This window comes from Nycticebus coucang, chromosome 3 (assembly GCF_027406575.1).
Source record: "Nycticebus coucang isolate mNycCou1 chromosome 3, mNycCou1.pri, whole genome shotgun sequence".
Taxonomy (NCBI): domain Eukaryota; kingdom Metazoa; phylum Chordata; class Mammalia; order Primates; family Lorisidae; genus Nycticebus; species Nycticebus coucang.
The window spans coordinates 98,333,309-98,354,386 of NC_069782.1; the positions used below are offsets into that span (position 1 = coordinate 98,333,309).

The 21,078-nt window shown below is 45.2% G+C and overlaps 1 protein-coding gene and 1 pseudogene across 3 annotated transcripts in view; one reads left to right on the plus strand and one right to left on the minus strand.

The window, feature by feature from the left end:
• Positions 1–4,686: 4,686 nt before the first annotated feature.
• Positions 4,687–5,353, plus strand: LOC128582583 (FUN14 domain-containing protein 2-like; annotated as a pseudogene).
• A 3,113-nt stretch (positions 5,354–8,466) lies between these two features.
• Positions 8,467–21,078, minus strand: part of HKDC1 (hexokinase domain containing 1) — a 59,492-nt gene continuing 46,880 nt past the window's right edge. For all 3 annotated transcript variants that reach the window (XM_053586600.1, XM_053586601.1, XM_053586602.1), the window contains exons 17-18: positions 15,439–15,672; positions 8,467–9,406 (exon numbers count right to left, since the gene is read on the minus strand). In XM_053586600.1, coding sequence (XP_053442575.1) covers positions 9,259–9,406; positions 15,439–15,672 — 382 coding nt within the window. In that variant the 3' untranslated portion in view covers positions 8,467–9,258. The remainder of the gene's footprint in view (positions 9,407–15,438; positions 15,673–21,078) is intronic.

Consider the following 21,078-nt stretch of genomic DNA (forward strand, 5'->3'; position numbering starts at 1 on the left):
ACCTAAAAAGAAAAATAAGAAAAGAAAATTAAATGATGTTCTTAAAATACTAGGGGAGAAAACTGCCAAACTAGATCTCTATATCCTTCTAATATGAGGGAGAGAAATACATTTTCAGACAAACAAAAGTTGAGATACCTGGTTCAATGTTGTATTACAAGAAATGCTAAATGAAAGTCTTCATATTGAAGGGAAATGATTCTGGATAGAATCATGAAAACTGCAGGAGAGAAAGGAAAAGTAGATATGTGAATTCATTTAACATAATATTTATTTATTTATTTTGAGGCAGAGTCTGACTATGTTGCCCTTGGTAGAGTGCCGTGGTGTCACAGCTCACAGCAACCTCAAACTCTTGGGCTTAAGTGATTCTCTTGCCTCAGCCTCCCAAGTAGTTGGGACTACAGGCGCCCACCACAATGCCCGGCTATTTTTTGGTTGCAGCCGTCATTGTTGTTTAGCAGGCCCGGACTGGATTCGAACCCGCCAGCTCAGGTGTATGTGGCTGGTGCCTTAGCCGCTTGAGCCACAGGTGCCAAGCCGAGTTTTAGTATCTTTCCTTTTTCCCCAGTCTCAGCCTTTCTCTAGCTGAACCAGAAGAGAATCCAATTCTTTTGCTCTAATTGCCTCACCTAGTTCACCGCAGCCTTGAGCTGTGGGGTCCCTTTGTTATAACCCAAGTTCTCCCAAGTCCCCACCTTCCTCTAAAAAAGTATGTTTTGCCAGGAGTTTTTAACTGTGAAAATGGCAAGAACGGGAGTATTAGGCAGTGGGGGTGGAGGGAAAGGAGTGTGAGAAAGGCCTCTTCTCTCCGAAGGCATCATGAGGCATCTGCATGTTTGGATAATGGGCTTGGAAGGACCTTAATGTTAAGGTTCAAAGTGATCATACCAACGGTAACATGGACCCCTAACAATAGCAACAAGCATAGTTATAACCATTTCACATCTGTTCAAGTTGTTCATGGCTCATCTACATGTCCACATATTTAGCTTGTAGCGTTCTCACATAACTTTTTTTTTAAGCTGTTCTATTTTTGTACTCTTTCACATGAGGAAATTGAAGCTCAGGAAGGTTAAACAGTACATTCAAAGTCACCTGGTAAATCCCAACTGAACCCGTTCTAGTGACTCTAAACTACTCTGCCTCTCTGCCATTTAGAGATATAATATCTCTAAATAAGCACCAGCTCCATCAGGATCTTTCTTTTCTTTTTTTTTTTGGAGACACAGTTTCATTTTGTCGCCCTCGGTAGAGTGCCACGGCTTCACAGCTCACAGCAACCTCCAACTCCTGGGCTTAGACGATTCTCTTGCCTCAGCCTCCCATGTAGTTGGGATTACAGGCACCCACCACAACACCCGGCTATTTTGTTGTTGCAGTTTGGCTGGGGCTGGGTTTGAACTTGCCACCCTCGGTATATGGGGCCGGCGCCCTACCCACTGAGCCACAGGCGCTGCCCTCCATTAGGATATTTCAATCAGAGATTATTAACCTGGGCACCAGTAACTCCCAGGGCGGTTGGTCCACAAACGTCTCTGGGAGAAAAATTACAAAGTTATTTCTGATAATCTCTAATTAAAATTTAGCAGTTCCTTTAATTATGGATGTGGGCAACGAAGCACAGTAGTGTTAGCAGCATCTGTGACTTTGTCTCCAGTGAAACCACAGATAATTTCATATCCATGCTATTGCTGGAAATGTCTCAAAATACTGTTTATACTCGTTGGAATTTCAAAAAGTATGATTGTTATTATTAAACAGATTCCTGATGGATCTTGTTATGTAATGCATTAATTATAAAGTACATGTGGGCTGGGCGTAGTGGTTCACATCTGTAATCCTACCACTCCAAGAGGCAGATGGATTGCCTGAGCTCAGGAGTTCGAAACCAGCCTGAGCAAGAATGAGACCTCGTTTCTAAAATAACTGGGCACTGTGGCGGGCACCTGTAGTCCCAGCTACTTGGGAAGCTAAGGCAAGAGAATCGCTTGAGCCCAAGAGATTGAGGTCACTGTGAGCTGTGACGTCATGGTACTCTACTAAGGGTGACATAGGAAACTCTGCTCAAAAAAAACAAAAAAACCTACATGTGTTACTAAGGTACCACTGTGTTTGTTTGTTTTGAGCCAGGGTCATGCTATGCTGCTCAGGCTAGTTGTGAACTATGGGCCTCAAGCCATCCTCTTGCCTCAGTCTCTCGAGTAGCTGAGACTATAAGCATGTGCCAATGTGCCTGGAACTTTAATATTGTATTGTATTTTTTTGAGACAGAGTCTCACTTTGCTGATTCTCTTGTCTCAGCCTCCGAAGTAGCTGGGACTACAGGTGCCCACCACAATGCCCGGCTATTTTTAGAGACGTGGTCTTGCTCTTGCTCAGGCTGGTCTCAAACTCTGAGCTCAAGAAATCCACTCACCTCAGCCTCCCAGAATGCTAGGATTATGGGCATGAGCCACCATGCCTGGCCAGCACTTTAATATTTTAATAACTGTAATTCAATGCCTTTGGTTTCTTTTATAATCCTATGTATTTTTTGCATTTAAAAACATTATTCTGGCGGCACCTGTAGCTCAAAGGAGTAGGGAGCTGGCCCCATATGCTGAAGGTGGTGGGTTTAAACCCAGCCCCAGCCAAAAGCTGCAAAAAAAAAAAGAGCCTTAAAAACACTATTCTGAGAAAAGCTCCATAGGTTTCACATTACTGGGGTATATGGTGTGCAGGCACAAGGCCACACGTGGCCGCACACACTCGCATACTTCAAAGCAAAGCTTGAGAGTTCCTGATCTAAAAGATGTAGCACATGTTCAGGAACTGTCCTCGACTTGCTCCTGGTTACCACATTGTATTCCAGATGGTCATGACTTTCTGTCCTTGCTAGCCTATGAGTTTTCACACAGCAGGAACGGGGTCTTATATTTCTTCGGGTTGTCAGTGCCTAGAACAGGGCTTGGCCTTCACCAAATCATTATTTATAGTGTATTATGTATAAGGCTCAAGTCTTAGAGGAGGAGGCAGAAGGATGGCGAGATTCAAAGGAAAGCAATAATTAATTATGTGCTGATTTGAATATTCATTCATTCACTCCCTCATTTGGAGAAATGTCTGATGGCTATTCAATGCCAGCCACTGTGGTAGGCTCTGGGACAACAGGAAGAATGAGACCCAAGTCCTTATTTTTCTGGAGTGCCAGGAAAAAAAAGAAAAGATTTCTGAAGAACAACAAATGGAAGTGAAGTCACTTGTTTTAGAGAGGCAGAGTCATGGGGAAAATCTAGGTTTTTTTTAGAGATAGAGTCTCAAACTGTTGCCCTGGGTAGAGTGCTGTGGCATCACAGCTCACAGCAACCGCCAACTCTTGGGCTTAAGTGATTCTCTTGCCTCAGCCTCCTAAGTAGCTGGGACTACAGGCACCCGCCACAATGCCCTGCTATTTTTTAGTTGTAGTTGTCATTTTTGTTTGGCAGGCCTGGGCTGGATTTAAACCTGCCAGCTGTGGTGTAGTGGCTGGCACCTTAGCCGCTTGAGCTATAGGCACCCAGCTGAAAATCTAGTTGTTAAGGTAACTCATATTCAGCAGCTCTTTCGGGGCAAAAGTTTACTAGGAAAAAGTAACAACATAGCTAGACAATGAAGAGAAAGATTCTCTCTCTAAGAGGAACAGTCTTTGGGGTTCTCATGAGAACAGTTTACCTTGTTGTATGCTGGCTGGTCTTGCCTAGTAAACTTTGAGGAGAAGGTAACTCTCCATTGCCCCAGGTATTTCAGGGGCTGGCCTATCCAAAGACAGCAAGATAGATAATAGGTGCTCTCTGGAATCCAGAATCTTATTCCAGGATTCTGTGATGTTATCAATTAGTGAGAATCTGCAAGGTTGCCTAGATACCTTGGGGCTCCCCCCCACCTTTTTAAATAAGAGATTAGATCTGGGAAAGAAACAGGCCTACTCTAATTTGCCAACCCTGTGCTGAGAAACCAGGTCCTGGTTGAATTTGGTGGTGCAGCAACATGAATGTCTTGGTCAGATCATCTGTCAGGAAGAGCGGCAAAGAGAGAGAACCTCCACAACTGGTAGAACCAGGGGAGAGAGAGGGTGTTTTACCAAGGATGGGAGATCTGGGGAGAGAGAATGCAGTTTTCGGTTGACTGAGACAAAATCTGATAAGGTGAAACATTTCTCCAAGGAGATATAACCTCAAAATACAAAAAAATAAATTTAATAAATTCATAAAATATTTCTCCAGAGAGGTATAACCTTCAAATATAAAAACAAAAATAATTTTGGTAAATCTAGGACCTGATCACAGTAGTATCACTATACATGTTTATTGAATGTACAAAAAAAATTTCCCAGGGAGCTCCCTCATCTGTCCCCAGACTGGCCTCACCCTTTAGACTCAGCCTCATCTATTCTGTCTGGATACTCTGTGTCAGAAAATGGTGACATTTAGCATTGGGCATCATAGCCCTATGGAGAGGCAGCCAACAACCCTGCTTGGACTTGAAGTGGTGTGTAATTAAGCATAAGATTAGACCAGGCACAGTGGCTCATGCCTGTAATCCTAGCACTCTGGGAGGCCGAGAAGGGTGGATGTGGATTGCCTGAGCTCAGGAGTTCAAGACCAGCCTGAGCAACATCAAGACCCCGTCTCTAAGAATAGCTGGCCGTCAGCTACCGCCCTGGGAATGGAAACATCTGCCCCATGTGCCAGAAGCCAGCTGGCTGTGACAACAGTGTGCCACTCCACGTCCTAATACGTTGATCCTCTTTGGTGAAATGAACTCACCAAAATGGCTGTGTTGGGTCAAGGAAACTTTGAGGGAAATTTTGAGTTGCTGGACCTTGAGGAATTTGCTAAAAAGCAGCCATGGCGGCACAAGCTGTTTGGGCAGGAATCTGGGCCTTTGGCTGAAAAGTATAGTGTGGCGACCCAGCCATTAATTGGAGGTGTTACTGGATGGTGTACAGGGCTCATATTCCAGAAGGTTGGAAAGTTGGCTGCAACAGCTGTGGGCAGTGGGTTTTTTTTCTTTTTCAGCTTGCAAACCATACCAGGTATATCAAAGTTCACTGGCAGCAAGTAGAGAAGGATAAGAAGAAAGCCCAAGAACAGCTGAAGATCTGTAAGAGCAACCAGATGCCCACTGAGGTCAAGAGCAAAGCTGAGGAGGTGGTGTCATTTGTGAAGAAGGATGTTCTAGTTACTGGGGGATTTTTTGGAGGCTTTCTGATTGGCATGGCATCCTAAAGAGAACAACTTCACTTCCACTGTTGCTGGTTTTTCCACCCAGCAGCCTCTACACTCCATCATAGGACACCAAGTCTCTCCTTCTTTTCCTGTGCCTTTTTCCCTGCCATGGCAACTCTGAATGGCTTCTATAGGCATCTGTTGGTACAAGTTAATACAGCCCTATCTTGAGCTTGGTGGCAGAAGAGTCAATAAAGGCTGGGTACAGTGGCTCACGCTTATAATCCTAGCACTCTGGGAGCCTGAGGTGGGTCAATGGCTTGAGGTCATGAGTTTGAGAACAGCCTGAGCAAGAGTGAAACCCCATCTCTACTAAAAATAGAAAAACTGTATGGAGCCTGTGGCTCAGTGGGTAGGGTGCCGGCCCCATATACCAAGGGTGGCGGGTTCAAACCCAGCTCCAGACAAACTGCAACAACAAAAAAATAGCCGGGCGTTGAGGTGGGCACCTGTAGTCCCAGCTACTCGGAAGGCTGAGGCAAGAGAATCGCCTAAGCCCAAGAGCTGGAGGTTGCCGTGAGCTGTGATGCCACAGCTCTCTACCGAGGGTGACAAAGTGAGACTCTTGTCTCTAAAGAAAAAAATAAAAATAATAATAATAAAAATAAAAAAACTGAGGCAAGAAGATCGCTTGAGCCCAAGTGTTGGAGGTTGCTGTGAGCTATGACTCCATGGCAATCTACCAAGGGGGTCAAAGTGAGACTCTGTCTCAAAAAGAAAAAAAAAAAGGGCAGTGCCTGTGGATCAAGGAGCAGGGCACTGGCCCTGTGTACCGAGAGTGGCGGGTTTGAACCTGGCCCTGGCCTAAAACTGCCAAAAAAAAAAAGACAATAGAGACATTAACTGTCCTCCTAGTACACTCTCTGCCCCCACTTCGCCAATCTGTAGGTCAGCAAGAATGTTCCTTTTCCTCCTACATCAGATACTTATCAGATCATGTTGCAAGATGGTTCACCGCAGAGGATGAATAGATCCTCACAGGCTGTCCCAAACTATTGATTTGGAAAAGAAATATGTACATAGTTTATTATGTGCTGCATGGAAAGGAACTGAATACATTTGCCTTTGTATGTGTGTGTGTGTTTTCTTTACATTGCCTTTATTTTATTTATTTATTTTTTTTGAGGGGGGACAGAGCCTCAAGCTGTCACCCTGGGTAGAGTGCTGTAGCATCACAGCTCACAGCAACCTCAAACTCCCGGACTTAAGCGATTCTCTTGCTTCAGCCTCCCAAGTAGCGGGACTACAGGCACCCGCCACAACGCCCGGCTAGTTTTTGCTTGTAGTTGTCATTGTTGTTTGGCAGGCCCCGAGCTGGATTTGAACTGCCAGCTCTGGTGTATGTGGCTGGCACCTTAGCCGCTTGAGCTACAGGTGCCAAGCCAGAATACATTTGCCTTTAAGCATGAAAGATAAAAGAAAATAATAACCAGGCATTGTAGTGGGGGTCTGTAGTCCCAGCTACTCAGACTGAGGCAAGAAGATTGCTTGAGCTCAAGAGTTTGAGGTTGCTGTTAGCTGAGATGCCACAGCACTCTACTGAGGACCACAAAGTGAGACACCATCTCCAAAAAAAAAGAAACAAGAAAAGAAAAGATTTAAGCATATGACTGAGCACATAACTCAAAATGAAATTAACCTGGGATGCACCTGTGGCTCAAGGAGTAGGGCACCATATATCGGGTGTGGCACCATATATTGGGTGTAGCAGGTTCAAGCCCAGCCCTGGCCAAAAACTGCAAAAAAAAAAAAAAATTAACCTGGGTTATGTGGAATTTTAGTCTTTTTAGTTTGTTTCCTATGATATTGGTCTATATCCTTTCCAGAGAAAATTCTTGAAATCGAAAAGTTCTATTTTTCGATCTTGCATTCCTCCATAACTATTCACTAAGAATGGCCTGGTGCTGTGTCCACTTGGGAAATACAAAAATGTGTCTGACAAAGAGTTTCACAATCTTCACGGCCAGGCAAAAAACTCCTACATATATGTCTATGCAACAAAATAGAAACTCACAAGCAGTTCAGATAAAGGAGAAGATGAAAAGAGAAGCAGAGAAGCTGCCCAGTGGAGAAATGGCTAGAGCCAAGGTAGAATGGAGAACATGGGGTGTGGGGAGGGATCGCGTTCCAGGGAATTAGGGGTCAGTTTGAAGGTCAGAAGGACTTCTTCCAGAGTGGCGCCTGTGGCTCAGTGAGTAGGGTGCTGGCCCCATATACCGAGGGGGGCAGGTTCAAACCTGGCCCTGGACAAACTGCAACAACAAAAAATAGCCGGGTGCTGTGGCGGGCGCCTGTACCCCAGCTACTCGGGAGGCTGAGGCAGGAGAATCGCCTAAGCCCAAGAACTGGCGGTTGCTGTGAGCTGTGTGACGCCACGGCACTCTACTGAGGGCAACAGTGAGACTCTGTCTCTACAAAAAAAATAAAATAAAAAGGGACTTCTTCCAGGTTGCGCCAGTAGCTCAGTGTGTATGGTGCCAGCCACATACACCAAGGTTGGCAGGTTCGAACCCTGTCTGGGCCAGCTAAACAACAATGATAACAACAACAACAACAACAAAATAGCTGGGCATTGTAGCAGGCGCCTGTAGTCCCAGCTATTTAGGAGGCTGAGGCAAGAGAATCACTTGAGTCCAAGAGTTTGAGTTGCTGTGAGCTATAAGGCCACAGCACTCTACCAAGGGTGAAAAAGTGAGACTCTGTCTCAAAAAAAACAAAAAAAGATGGGATCGCATGGTAATTGAATGCTCAGTAACTGAAGTATTCAAATGAATTTGGATAATCTGGTAGGGAAAGTGTAGAAAATATTCCGTCTTGGCGGCGCCTGTGGCTCAGTGAGTAGGGCGCCAGCCCCATATGCCAAGGGTGGCGGGTTCAAACCCAGCCCCGGCCAAACCGCAACAAAAAAATAGCCAGGCATTGTGGTGGGCGCCTGTAGTCCCAGCTGCTCGGGAGGCTGAGGCAAGAGAATCGCGTAGGCCCAAGAGTTGGAGGTTGCTGTGAGCCGTGTGACGCCACGGCACTCTACCCCAGGGCGGTACAGTGAGACTCTGTCTCTACAAAAAAAAAAAAAAGAAAATATTCCGTCTATTTCCCCCTCGTCAATAGAAAGCTGAGACTAGAGGTGTGCTTGTGTTCCTTCTGACTCCATGCAGCCTTTATTCCACCAACAAATCGAACCTCCCAAAAGAAATATCACCACCTCATGCAAAGTTTCTTGGAAAATCAAATATTTTTTATTAATTCACTGAATTTCATACACCTAACGGTCCTTAAAACAACTATCCACAGCAACACAACCACTTATAAAATGAAAAGCAAATGCCCCAAATAGCACCTTACCCCATAGCACATGTTCCTGAAGGAATAAGCACCTTCAGGGTACTAGCATAACTCACTCTGAGCATGAAATGAATGCCACAGGGCTCCCTGACAATCAGCCCTCTGCGGCCTGGGCTGGATAGGCCAAAGTCTTTGTTCTCTCTTAGGTTTGAAGTCAACATGATAAGTTAAGGACAAGTTAGATTAGATTTCCCCCACCCCAGATCATTACATGAGTCCCTCTTCCTCTCAAAAGTTCATCTGGAACTAGAGGGCCTGATCTACCATAACAGATGGCTTAGATGTCCCAGTGGGACATCCCAGCCAGGCCCACATGAGTAGCCTCTGTAGGTTTCCAAGTCCAGCAGCCACAGGACCAAAAGCCACAGAGAACTGACAGCTCAGGCCTCCAGTGGAAAATTTTCTGGAAGGGATCTCTCAAGATGGACAGTTTGATTTCACAAGCTGACCCATCTTTGGCCAAATACAGCAAATACAGATGTCATGTAATGTCAATGCAAAGCCAGCCACAAGACGCTAAGAGTGCCCGAGAGCCTGGGGTTCTCTTTCAACCATCCACAAGGTGAAATCATCTAGGAGGTTGTCCTTTGGTCTCTGACCAACTCATTTGCTAGAGGAAAGACTAACTGGTCAGTGTCCAGGGTGCAGCAGGCCCAAGGCTGGGTTCCTAGTTCTCCTTCCATGCCTGCTGTAACCTCTTAGCCACGGCAGTGATCAGAGCTGCCCCCTTTCCACTGCCGTCTTCCGACAGCATGAAGGCCACATCGCAGCACGGGGCTAGTTCTTTCACAGTTTCCTGCAATATCCGAGAAAAGCTATGAAAAAGAGAGAGAAACATCATCAGCCCATATGTGTGTAGTCAGCATATTTATAAACGATTGTAATCTAGTTTCTTCCAGCTTGGGTTTCAAAGCTCTAAACAGCTTCCTTTTCAAAAAATGTTTTAAAAATATATATATATTGGGCGGCGCCTGTGGCTCAGTCCGTAAGGCGCCGGCCCCATATACCCAGGGTGGCGGGTTCAAACCCGGCCCCAGCCAAACTGCAACCCAAAAATAGCCGGGCGTTGTGGCAGGTGCCTGTAGTCCCAGCTACTCGGGAGGCTGAGGCAAGAGAATCGCTTAAGCCCAGGAGTTGGAGGTTGCTGTGAGCTGTGTGAGGCCATGGCACTCTACCGAGGGCTATAAAGTGAGACTCTGTCTCTACAAAAAAAAAAAAAAATATATATATATATATATATATATATTTTTTTTTTTTTTTTTTTTTTGCAGTTTCTGGCTGGGGCTGGGTTTGAACCCGCCACCTCTGGCATATGGGGCCAGCACCCTACCCCTTTGAGCCACAGGCACCGCCCATTTTTATGTAATTTTTTTTTTTTTACAAAAAATATTTTAAGGCTCGGCGCCTGTAGATCAGCAGCTAGGGCACCAGCCATATACACCGGAGCTGGCAGGTTTGAATCCAGCCCAGGTCTGCCAAACCACAATGACAACTATAACCAAAGAATAGCCAGGCTCTGTGGCATGTGCCTGTAGTCTCAGCTACTTGGGAGGCTAAGGCAAGAGAATTGCTTAAGCCCACGAGTTGGAGGTTGCTGTAAGCTATGAAGCCACGGCACTCTACCCAGGGCAACAAAGTGAGAATCTGTCTCAAAAAATATATATTTTAAAAAATAGTAGTTGGTTATGTTAATAAGTTTTTTCTTTCCTTTTTTTTTTTTTGAGACAGAGCCTCAAGCTGTTGCCCTGGGTAGAGTGCTGTCCCATCACAGCTCACAGCAACCTCCAACTCCTGGGCTCAAGCGCTTCTCCTGCCTCTGCCTCCCAAGTAGCTGGTACTATAGGCACCTGCTACAATGCCTGGCTATTTTTTAGTTGCAGCTGTCATTGTTGTTTGGCAGGCCCAGGGTTGGATTTGAACCTGCCAGTTCAGGTGTACGTGGCTGGCGCCTTAGCCGCTTGAGCCACAGGCGCCAAGACTAAAAATTTTTTTTTTTTTTTTTGAGACAGTTTCAAAAATCTTTTGCCTAGGCTAGAGTGTTGTGGCATCAGGCTAGCTAACAGCAACTTCAAACTCCTGGATTCATGTGATCCTCCTGCCTCAGCCTCCTAAATAGCTGGGACTATTTAGGTACCTGCTACAACACCCAGCTAATTTTTCTCTTTTAGTATAGATGGGATCTCTATCTTGCTTGGGCTATTCTCGAACAACTGAGCCGAAGAACTCCACCGATGTCAGACTCCCAGAGCGCTAGGATTACAGGCATGAGTCACCATGTCCAGCCAAAGAAAACAATTTTTAAAAATCTGTTTTACTTGTTCATTTCTTTGAGGTTGGGTCTCAGTATGTTGCCTAAGCTGAAGTAGAACTCCCAGGCTCAAGTGATCCTCCTGTCTCAACCTCTCCAGTAGCAAGGACTATAGGTGTGTGCCAGCACATCCAGCCTTTCAAAAAAATTAAAATGTTATTGTGTGTATTTGAGATTTACAAAGATACTGTTATGGCATAGATATAGGTAATAAAATGGTTACTATAGTGAAGCAGATTAACATATGTATTATCTTACATGGGTACTTTTTTCTTTTCCTTTTTTTTTTTTTAGAGAGACAGAATTTCACTTTATTACCCTCGTAGAGTGCTGTGGCATCACAGCTCACAGCAATGTCCAACTTCTGGGCTTAGGCGATTCTCCTGCCTCAGCCTCCCGGGTAGCTTGGATTACAAGTACCCGCCACAACGCCCAGCTATTCTTTTCTTGCAGTTTGGCCTGGGTCAGGTTTGAACCCTCCACCCTTGGTATATGGGGCCAGCACCCTACCCACTGAACCACTTTGGTACTTTTTTCTGTACGAGCAGCTAAAATCGGGTGGTGCCTGTAGCTCAGTGAGTAGGGCTCCGGGGGCCCCATATACTGAGGGTAGCAGGTTCAAACCCGGCCCTGGCCAAACTGCAACAACAACAAAAAAATAGCTGGGCGTTGTGGTTCCAGCTACTCGGGAGGCTGAGGCAAGAGAATCGCCTAAGCCCAAGAGCTGGAGGTTGCTGTGAGCTGTGATGTCATGGCACTGTACCGAGGGAGACTAAGTGAGACTCTGTCTCTAAAAAAGAAAAAAGAGCAGCTAAAATCTACTTATTTAACAAAAATCTCAAATACAACATTATCCCCATAGTTCCCATGTTGCACATTAGATTTCTGGACTCAGTCATCCTGCATATCTGCTACTTTGTATCCTCTGACCTCCAGTCTTCTCTCCCCCTCACCTCCACCACCGGCCCCCATGCCCCCTGCATACACCCTTGGTAACCACTGTTTCTTTCTCTAGCTCTGATTTTTTTTTCTTTAGATTCTACATAGAAGTGAGATCAGACAATATTTGTCTGGCTTATTCATTAGCATAATATCTCCGGGTCCATGTATGTCATACCAAATGGAAGAATTTCCTTCTTCTTTTTTTTTTTTTGAGACAGAGCCTCAAGCTATTGCCCTCGATAGAGCGCTGTGGCATCACAGCTCACAGCAACCTCCAACTCCTGGGCTTAAGCGATTCCCTTGCCTCAGCCTCCTAAGTAGCTGGGACTACAGGCATCTGACATAACGCCTGGCTATTTTTTTTTTTTTCTGGTTGTAGTTGTCGTTGTTGTTTGGTAGGCCTGGGCTGGATTTGAACCTGCCAGCTCTGCTGTATGTGGCTGGCAGCCTCTTAAGCTATAGGCACCGAGCCTCCTTCTTATTTTTTTAAGTCTGAAAAATATTCCATTGTATACATGTGCCACGGTTTCTTTATCCCTTTGTCTGTTGATGGACCTTTAGGCTGCTTCCATATCTTGGCTATTGGGAATAGAGCTGCAATGAACATGGGAGTGCAGATATCTTTTTTTTTTTTCACTTTGTTGCCCTTGGTAGAGTGCTGTGTCCTCATAGGTCAGAGCGATCTCTAACTCTTGGGCTCAAGTGATTCTCTTGCCTCAGCTTTCCCAAGTAGCTGGGACTACAGGCACCCACAACAATGCCCAGCTATTTTTTTTTTTTAGAGAGAGGGTCTTGCTCTTGCTCAGGCTGGTCTCGAACCTGTGAGCTCAGGCAATTGACCCACGTCAGCTTCCCAGAGTGCCGGGATTACAGGCGTGAGCCACCATGCCCTACCTTTCTTTCTTTTTTTTGAAACAGAGTTTTACTCTGTCACCCTGGGTAGAGTGCTGTGGCATCATAGCTCACAGAAACCTCAAACTCTTTTTTTTTTTTGTAGAGACAGAGTCTCACTTTACTGCCCTCGGTAGAGTGCCGTGGCCTCACACAGCTCACAGCGACCTCCAACTCCTGGGCTTAAGCGATTCTCTTGCCTCAGCCTCCCGAGTAGCTGGGACTACAGGCGCCCGCCACAACGCCCGGCTATTTTTTGGTTGCAGTTTGGCCGGGGCCAGGTTTGAACCCGTCACCCTTGGTATATGGGGCCGGCGCCCTACCGACTGAGCCACAGGTGCCGCCCAGAAACCTCAAACTCTTGGCCTGAAGTGATCCTATTTCCTCAGTCTCCAGAATAGCCAGGACTACAAAGGAGCCCATTAGAATGCTGGGCTCATTTTTCTATTTTTAGTAGAAATGGGTTCTCACTCTTGCTCAGACTGATCTAGAATTCCAGAACTCAAACAGTCCACCAGCCTCAGCCTCCCAGAGTGCTAGGATTACAGGTGCGAGCCACCACACCCAGCTTCACTCCCCAAGTCTTTCACCATTAAGGAAGATGGTAGCTGTGGGTTTTCATAAACACTCTATCAGGTTAAGGAAATTCCCTCACTTCTAGTTTAAGGAATTCTTTTTTCATGAAAAACGTATTGGATTTTAGCAAATGCTTTATCTGCACCTGTTGTAATAATCATGTGGTGGTTTTTTTTTTTTTTTTTTTTTGAGACAGAGTATTACTATGTCATCCTAGGTAGAGTGCTGTGGACTCACAGCTCACAGCAACCTCCAGCTCTTGGGCTTAGGCGAATCTCTTGCCTCAGCCTCCCAAGTAGCTGGGACTATAGGCGCCCGCCACAACGTCCGGCTATTTTTTTGTTGCAGTTTAGCCGGGGCTGGGTTTGAACCCGCCACCTTCGGCATATGGGTGCCCTACTCACTGAGCCACAGGTGCTGCCCCATGTGGGTTTTCTTAATCCCTTGGTTAGGTCTTGGTTGGAGGGAGAGTCCTATAAGAACGAGATCAAAAATATGTGCTCCTTGGCTTGGCACCCATAGTACAGTGGTTAGGGCACCAGCCACATACACTGAGGCTGGCAGGTTTGAACCTGGCTCAAGCTAGATAAACGACTACAACAACAAAAATATAAATATAGCCGGGCATTGTGGCGGGCGCCTATAGTCCCAGCTACTTGGGAGGCTGAGGCAAGAGATTTGCCTAAGCCCAAGAGCTGGAGGTTGCTGTGAGCTGTGAGTCCACAGCACTCTACCTAGGATGACATAGTAATACTCTGTCTCAAAAAAAAACAAAAAACAAAAACAAAAGCCAATGTGGCCCCAAGGGGAAAACCAAGAGAAAATACTACTCAGCTATTTTTAATAATTAGTTTGCATCATACGAAGGGCTAAGGATTTGGGATTATAAAAATGATATATTCGGGCGGTGCCTGTGGCTCAGTCGGTAAGGTGCCGGCCCCATATACCGAGGTTGGCGGGTTTAAACCTGGCCCAGGCTGAACTGCAACCAAAAAAATAGCTGGGCGTTGTGGTGGGCGCCTGTAGTCCCAGCTACTCAGGAAGCTGAGGCAAAAGAATCGCTTAAGCCCAGGAGTTGGAGGTTGCTGTGAGCTGTGTGATGCCATGGCACTCTACCGAGGGCCATAAAGTGACAGTCTCTACAAAAAAAAAAAATGATATATTCATGAATACATTTCAGCATGATTGGAAATACATACAACCTGGTTAGCACTTTTCAGTAAAACAAAATGTAAAACATTGAATAAAAACAAAAGCTTTCATAGCCAGGCATTGTGGCGGGCACCTGTGATCCCAGCTACTTGGGAGGCTGAGACAAGTGAATCACTTAAGCCCAAGAGTTGGAAGTTGTTGTGAGCTGTATCACCACAGCACTCTACTGATGGTGACATAGTGAGACTCTGTCTCGAGGGAAAAAAAAAGTTTTCATTATTGACATTTTTGTGAAGTGCCACACACTGTATAGATACTATTATTTAATCCTCGCAACTCAAAATAGGTCTAATTTTTGTTCTCATTTTAGAGAAAAAGAACTGAAGCTGGGAGATGGTTTTTAAAAAAATAGAGAGAAAAGAAACTGGCCCTGGCCCTCCCAGTTCCAAGTGGTAGAGCAAAGATTCAAATCTCCTTTGCCTGACAGGGTTATTAATCCTTCTGTCCACCATTCTGAGCTCAAGAAATTATAAAAAGCTTATATTTGACTAATGCCTTGTGCTGCACAAAGAATCAGTTCTTATTACTACCCTGTGAGTTTGGGTGGAAATATAATAATAACCCATTTTTTTGAGCACTGTATGAAGCACTTTACATATATTAACTCATTTAATCCTCATGCACTCAGCCTTAGGAGGTAAGGATTATCACTGCTGGCTTTTTACAGATGAGGAACCTGGGTCTAGAGGCTGGCTAATGTTCCCACATTGTGCTGCCAGGAAGCAGAGGCCCCAGGGCTCACAACTATCTTGTCTTTCAGATTTAACCTGTGACTTCACAACACAGCACTTCTTTCCCATAAAAGGACAGGGACACGTCTTCCCACTCTGTAGCCGAGGAGGCTAAGCCATGTCCACACTCAGCCCCCGGCACCTCCCCTATCCCGCATCCCCCACCCCGCCTCTTGTGGGCACTCACTGAGGATGCAGCTTATACAGGGTGCCGTCCACACCCACGGTGATCTTCAGGTGCTCAAGCCCCTGGTCTTCCCTCCTTTTCTCCACTATGGCGGCCATGCCAGCCCCGCAGAGCTGGGCCGCCCGCCGGGACACTGCTCCGCACACCTCCTTCACCACGATGCTGTCCTCACAGGTGCTGTCCAGGCCTAGCTGCTGCAGGATCCTCCTGACCTGGAGGAGGGCCAGTCGGTCACTGCAGGCAAGTAAAGAAGCTGGTCAGACCTGCCTCCTGGGGCCCTGGAGCCTGATCAACTCCACTCACAGCCGTAGATGCCCTAGATGCAGGGAGGAAAAATCAGCCCAGGCAATGGCCAGGTTGGAGCAGAAGGCCTTAGAAGCTGAAACTCAAGAAGGTCCATCCATCATCCCAGGAAGTTCCAACATCTTTTAAAAAGTGTGAGTACCTCCTATGTTAGGCACATTCACATCTATTATCTTAGTAGAAGCTATGTTGGAATCAGCCATCAACATGCCAGGCACCCGTTTTTTCAGAAGAGGAGTCTGAGGTTCAGAGCGTTAAAGCTTTGCCCACTCAGACAGTAGAGAGCCAGAATTCAAAACCAAGCCTTCTCACACCAACTCCAGCACTTTCCCATGAATCATCCCAGCTGCTATACTGTGGGCCCAGTCATTTGGAGGCCAACTTTCCTTCTGTTTCATTTTTTTCTTCTTTGCTTTCTTTTCCCTTTTTCTGATTTGTCTGCTCTTTGAGAATGTGACTATATCTTCACAGTAGCTAGTATAGGGCTGGGTACATTCACTGGGCAAGTGAATAAATAAATATACAAAATACAATCAGCGCCTTAGAGCATAAGAATCCAGTAGGACCATAAACACGTACAGAGAAACACCTATCCTGGGGACAGGCTGACCTCAGGACTAGACTCTGATTATCTCACAGTGAACTAATGATATTTAACAGACCTCTGACTCTCAAGCTAAAAAATGTGAAGTCATACCCATACTTAGGGAAGAACAAGTATGTTTACCAAGAACAAGTTGTTTACCAAGAAACAACAACTGAGAAACAATAATGGCCATACAGGGATTCAGCAGGCGAGCGGCGGGACAGCCAGACAATAGAATTCTTTGCAGACCTTAAAGATGAGTTTGCAGGAGAATATTTAATGCCAGGGAAAATGTTCATGACGTAGTGAAAAGAAGGATTATAAAATACTATGTGCTGGGCGGTGCCTGTGGTTGAAAGGAGTAGGGTGCCGCCCCCATATACCGGAGGTGGCGGGTTCAAACCCAGCCCCTGCCAAAAAAACAAACAAACAAAAAATACTATGTACCATATGGTCTGGGTTTTTTGTTTGCTTTTTGTTTTCATGTTTGTTCTTGCACAGAAAAAAGCAGAACACTATTCAATTGTTAGTAGGATTACAGGTAAATCTTACTGTCTTCCTTTTACTTATTTGTATTTTTTAAGTATTTCTCAAATGAATGAGTAATTTTAAAAGGTTTCTTTTGCTGTGTATAATGAAGAGCAAATCTGCGATTCCTGCTAGGGTCTTGCCGTCACAGCTTACTTGGTTCTTTCATGTGCATTCCCCTGCTCGATGCGCAGAGCAAGGCTGGGGGTGAAGCAACAGAGCTTATGAAACTCCTCTTATAACAGGAGTTATTTATCTCCTAAAGAAGGACGCAGGCTGGTTTGCAGGGGATGAGTTGTCTCACTTAATTGTTTACAGCAGTGGTTTTCAACATGAGGAGCCGTATTAAAAGGTCACGGCATTAGGAAGGTTGAGAACCACTGACTGGTTCACAGTAACAGATTGAACTCCTTATTCTACTCTCCCCCTGCTTCCCACTACTACCCTCGACTAGTCTTGAAAAAAAGGGGCGGCGCCTGTGGCTCAGTCGGTAAGGCGCCGGCCCCATATACCGAGGGTGGCGGGTTCAAATCCGGTCCCGGCTGAACTGCAACCAAAAAAAAAAAAAAATAGCCGGGCGTTGTGGCGGGCGCCTGTAGTCCCAGCTACTCGGGAGGGTGAAGCAAGAGAATCGCTTAAGACCAGGAGTTGGAGGTTGCTGTGAGCTGTGTGAGGCCATGGCACTCTACCGAGGGCCATAAAGTGACACTCTGTCTCTACAAAAAAGAAAAAAAGGCGAAAGATGTGTGCGATCTGAAGAGACACCACGGCACTCTACCGAGGGTGATAAGGTGAGACTCTGTCTCTACGAAAAAAAGGACAGGACAATGAATTCCAAAGAGGTGAAGTAAACTCCCCCAGGCCACATGGCACAAACAGGTTAAGTGGTAGAGAGAAATCTTAAATTCAAAACGTAGAGCTCTTCCCCTGAGAACTACTGTCCCAGCCATTAGACAACATGCTTTGAAATGGTTCTAAGTCAGCTCCCAAACCTACCATTTTCTGGTTTCTTTTTTTTTTTGTAGAGACAGAGTTTCACTTTATTGCCCTTGGTAGAGTGCTGTGGCCTCACACAGCTCACAGCAACCTCCAACTCCTGGGCTTAGGCGATTCTCCTGCCTCAGCCTCCCAAGTAGCTGGGACTACAGGCGCCCGCCACAACGCCCGGCTAAAACCTACCATTTTCTAATTGGCACTAGGTGAATATGATTTTCTGTTTATTTTATGAAGGTTTTTGTTTTTGTTTGTTTGTCTGTCTTTAGACAGAGTCTCACTCTCTCACCCTCAGTAGAGTGTTGCTCACAGCAACCTCAAACTCTTGGCTGAAGTGATCCTTTTGCCTCAGCCTCCCAAGTAGCTGGGACTACAGGTGGAAAAAAAATAGTAAGGCAAAGATGAGTAAACTTGCTTATTTGTTGCCTATGAGGGAGAAGCTATTTTTTTTTTGGCTGGGGCTGGGTTTGAACCCGCCACCTCTGGCATATGGGACCGGCGCCGCCCCCAGAAGCTATTTTCTAAAGCAAAAAAAATGATCCCTGTGGTCACCAAAGTGATGATTTTTAAACCAATTTGTTCAGAGTTGATGGGTTGAAGACTAGACAGTATGCTGAAGGCCTGCTAACAACTCTTCACAAACACAAAATCTTGGCTGCTTTACTGATTCTGCCCCCATATCCTCAGACAATGGAGAACTCTGACATGATAGCCCATCCGCTATCCCTCATTAAGTATACCACCTTTATTTATAAAGTGTTTTATTTTTTCCCACTGTAAAGTGATTTTTTTGCTTGTGGGCATCTTGCCTTAAAGACTAGGAGAATTCAATGAAAGAGTGCAAATTGAGAGAAAAATCCAAACACAATGCATCAGATAACATCTAGTGCTAGTACCGGAGACAGCGCAACTGACACATCTGTACTGAATTGGTGGTCTAGCAACTGGAACTTATTTACTTTGTTTGTTTGTTCATGCATGTTTGGAGCCAGGGTCTCACTCTGTTGCCATGCCTAAAGTGCAGTGGTGTGATCAGAGCTCACTGCAACCTCAAACTCCTGGGCTGAAGCCATCCTCCTGCCTCAGACTCCCTAGTTGTTAGAACTATAGGCGCCTGCCATAACACCCACCTAATTTTTCTATTTTTAATAAAGACAGTGTCTCATTCTTGCTCAGGCAGATCTTTTTTTCTTTTCTTTTTGTTTTGAGACAGCTGTCACCCTGGATAGAGTGCCGTGGCATCATAGGTCACAGCAACCTCCCACTCTTGGGCTCAAAAGATCCTCTTACCTCAGTTTTTCTATTTTTAGTAGAGACAAGGGTCTCGATTTTTCCTCAGGCTGGTCCTGAACCCATGAACTCAAGTAATCCATCTGCCTCGAGCTCCCAGAGTGCTAGGATTCCAGGCAAGAGCCACCTTGCCTGGCCAATCAGGTAGGTCTTAAACTCCTAACCTTAAGTAATCCTTTTTTTTTTTTGAGACAGAGTCTCATTATGTTGCCCTTAGTAGGGTAGAGTGCCATGGCGTCACAGCTCACAGCTCCCAGCAACCTCTAACTCTTGGGCTTAAGCAATTCTCTTGCCTCAGCCTCCCAAGTAGCTGGGACTGCAGGTGCTTGCCACAATGCCTGGCTATTTTTTTGTTATACTAGTTATTGTTGTTTAGCAGGCCAGCACCCGGTTCAAACCTGCCAGCCTCCATGTATGTGGCTGGTGCCCTAACCACTGAACTACAAGCACCGAGCCACCTTAAGCAATCCTCTTGCCTCAGCCTCCCAAAGTATTGGTATTATAGGCGTGAGCTAGTGTGCTGGCATCTGAAATGTGGTGAAGGCTATGTTAATCAGTTTGATGAAAGTATTTCAAATTCTATATAAAACCAGCACATTTTAACACATGATTGCATTAATGTACACAGGTATGATTTAATAAAAAGAAAACAGCATATTGTACCCCATAAAATGCATTAATGTACACAGCTATGATTTAATTAAAAAAATAAAAATAAAAAAAATAGGGCATCCATAGGGAAATCTTTCTTTCAACCAAATGTTTCTAGTACTAAGGAACTAAACAAAATATGCAAATAAGTATGTGTATGGAAAGAACAACTATGGTGTTACTCAGAATAGCAGAAATTTACAAATTATAAGCTAGATATTCTATATGGATGGGAAAGTTTAGTAAATTATAGTACAGTAACATAATGTAACATTGTGCAGCCATTCAAAGTGATAATTTCATCAAAGAGTTGATAAGAAGATGTTCCTCTTTCTAGAGGTATTCCAGCTGATAAATCAGTGATTTTCAACTGGTGTGCCATGAGAAGAACTTAGCTGTGCTGTGAAAATTTTTAAAGATCAATAATTAAATCATTTCCATAAGAAGTTCAAAGCAAAGTACTTTTTTTACTCTGTGTGTGTGTGTGTGTGTGTGTGTGTGTGTGTGTGTAGGGGGACAGAATTTTACTCAGTTGCCCAGGGGTTGAGTGCTATGGTGTCATAGCTCACAGCAACCCCAAACTGTTGGGCTTAAGCGATTCTCTTGTCTTACCCTTCCAAGTAGCTGGGACCACAGGTGCCTTCTACAATGCCCAGCTATTTTTTGGTTGTAATTGCCATTGTTGTTTGGCAGGCCCAGGCTGGATTTGAACCCGCCAGCTCTGCTACATGTGGCTGGCTCCCTAGCCACTGAGCTACAGGCACCCAGCCACTCAGACTGCTCTTGAACTCCTGAGCTCAGGTGGTCCACCCACGTGGTCCTTCCAGAGTGCTAAGATAACAGGTGGGAGCCGCCATGCTGGGCCAAAGAACCCTTATATTTTAGAAATACATTTTGAAATACTTACAGATGAACTAAGATAAAATGTAAGAAATGGTTCAAATTAACTCAACCCCGGGGGTGGGGATGGCAGGAGTATAGAGAGACCCAGTTTGGCCATGAGCTGATCACTGTTGAAGGTGATAATGTAAACGTTGAGTTTATTTTACTTCTTCCTCTACTTTTGTATATGCTTACAACTTTTCATAATAAAAAGTAAAATAATGGGGCAGCCCCTATGGCTCAAAGGGGTAGGGCGCTGGTCCCATATGCCAGAGGTGGCAGGTTCAAACCCAGCCGTGGCCAAAAAACTGCGAAAAAAAAGTAAAATAATGAAACAGAATTGTAAATGAAAGTTTTCATGAACAAACACTGAATAAATAATAATATATACAGAGACATATGTAATA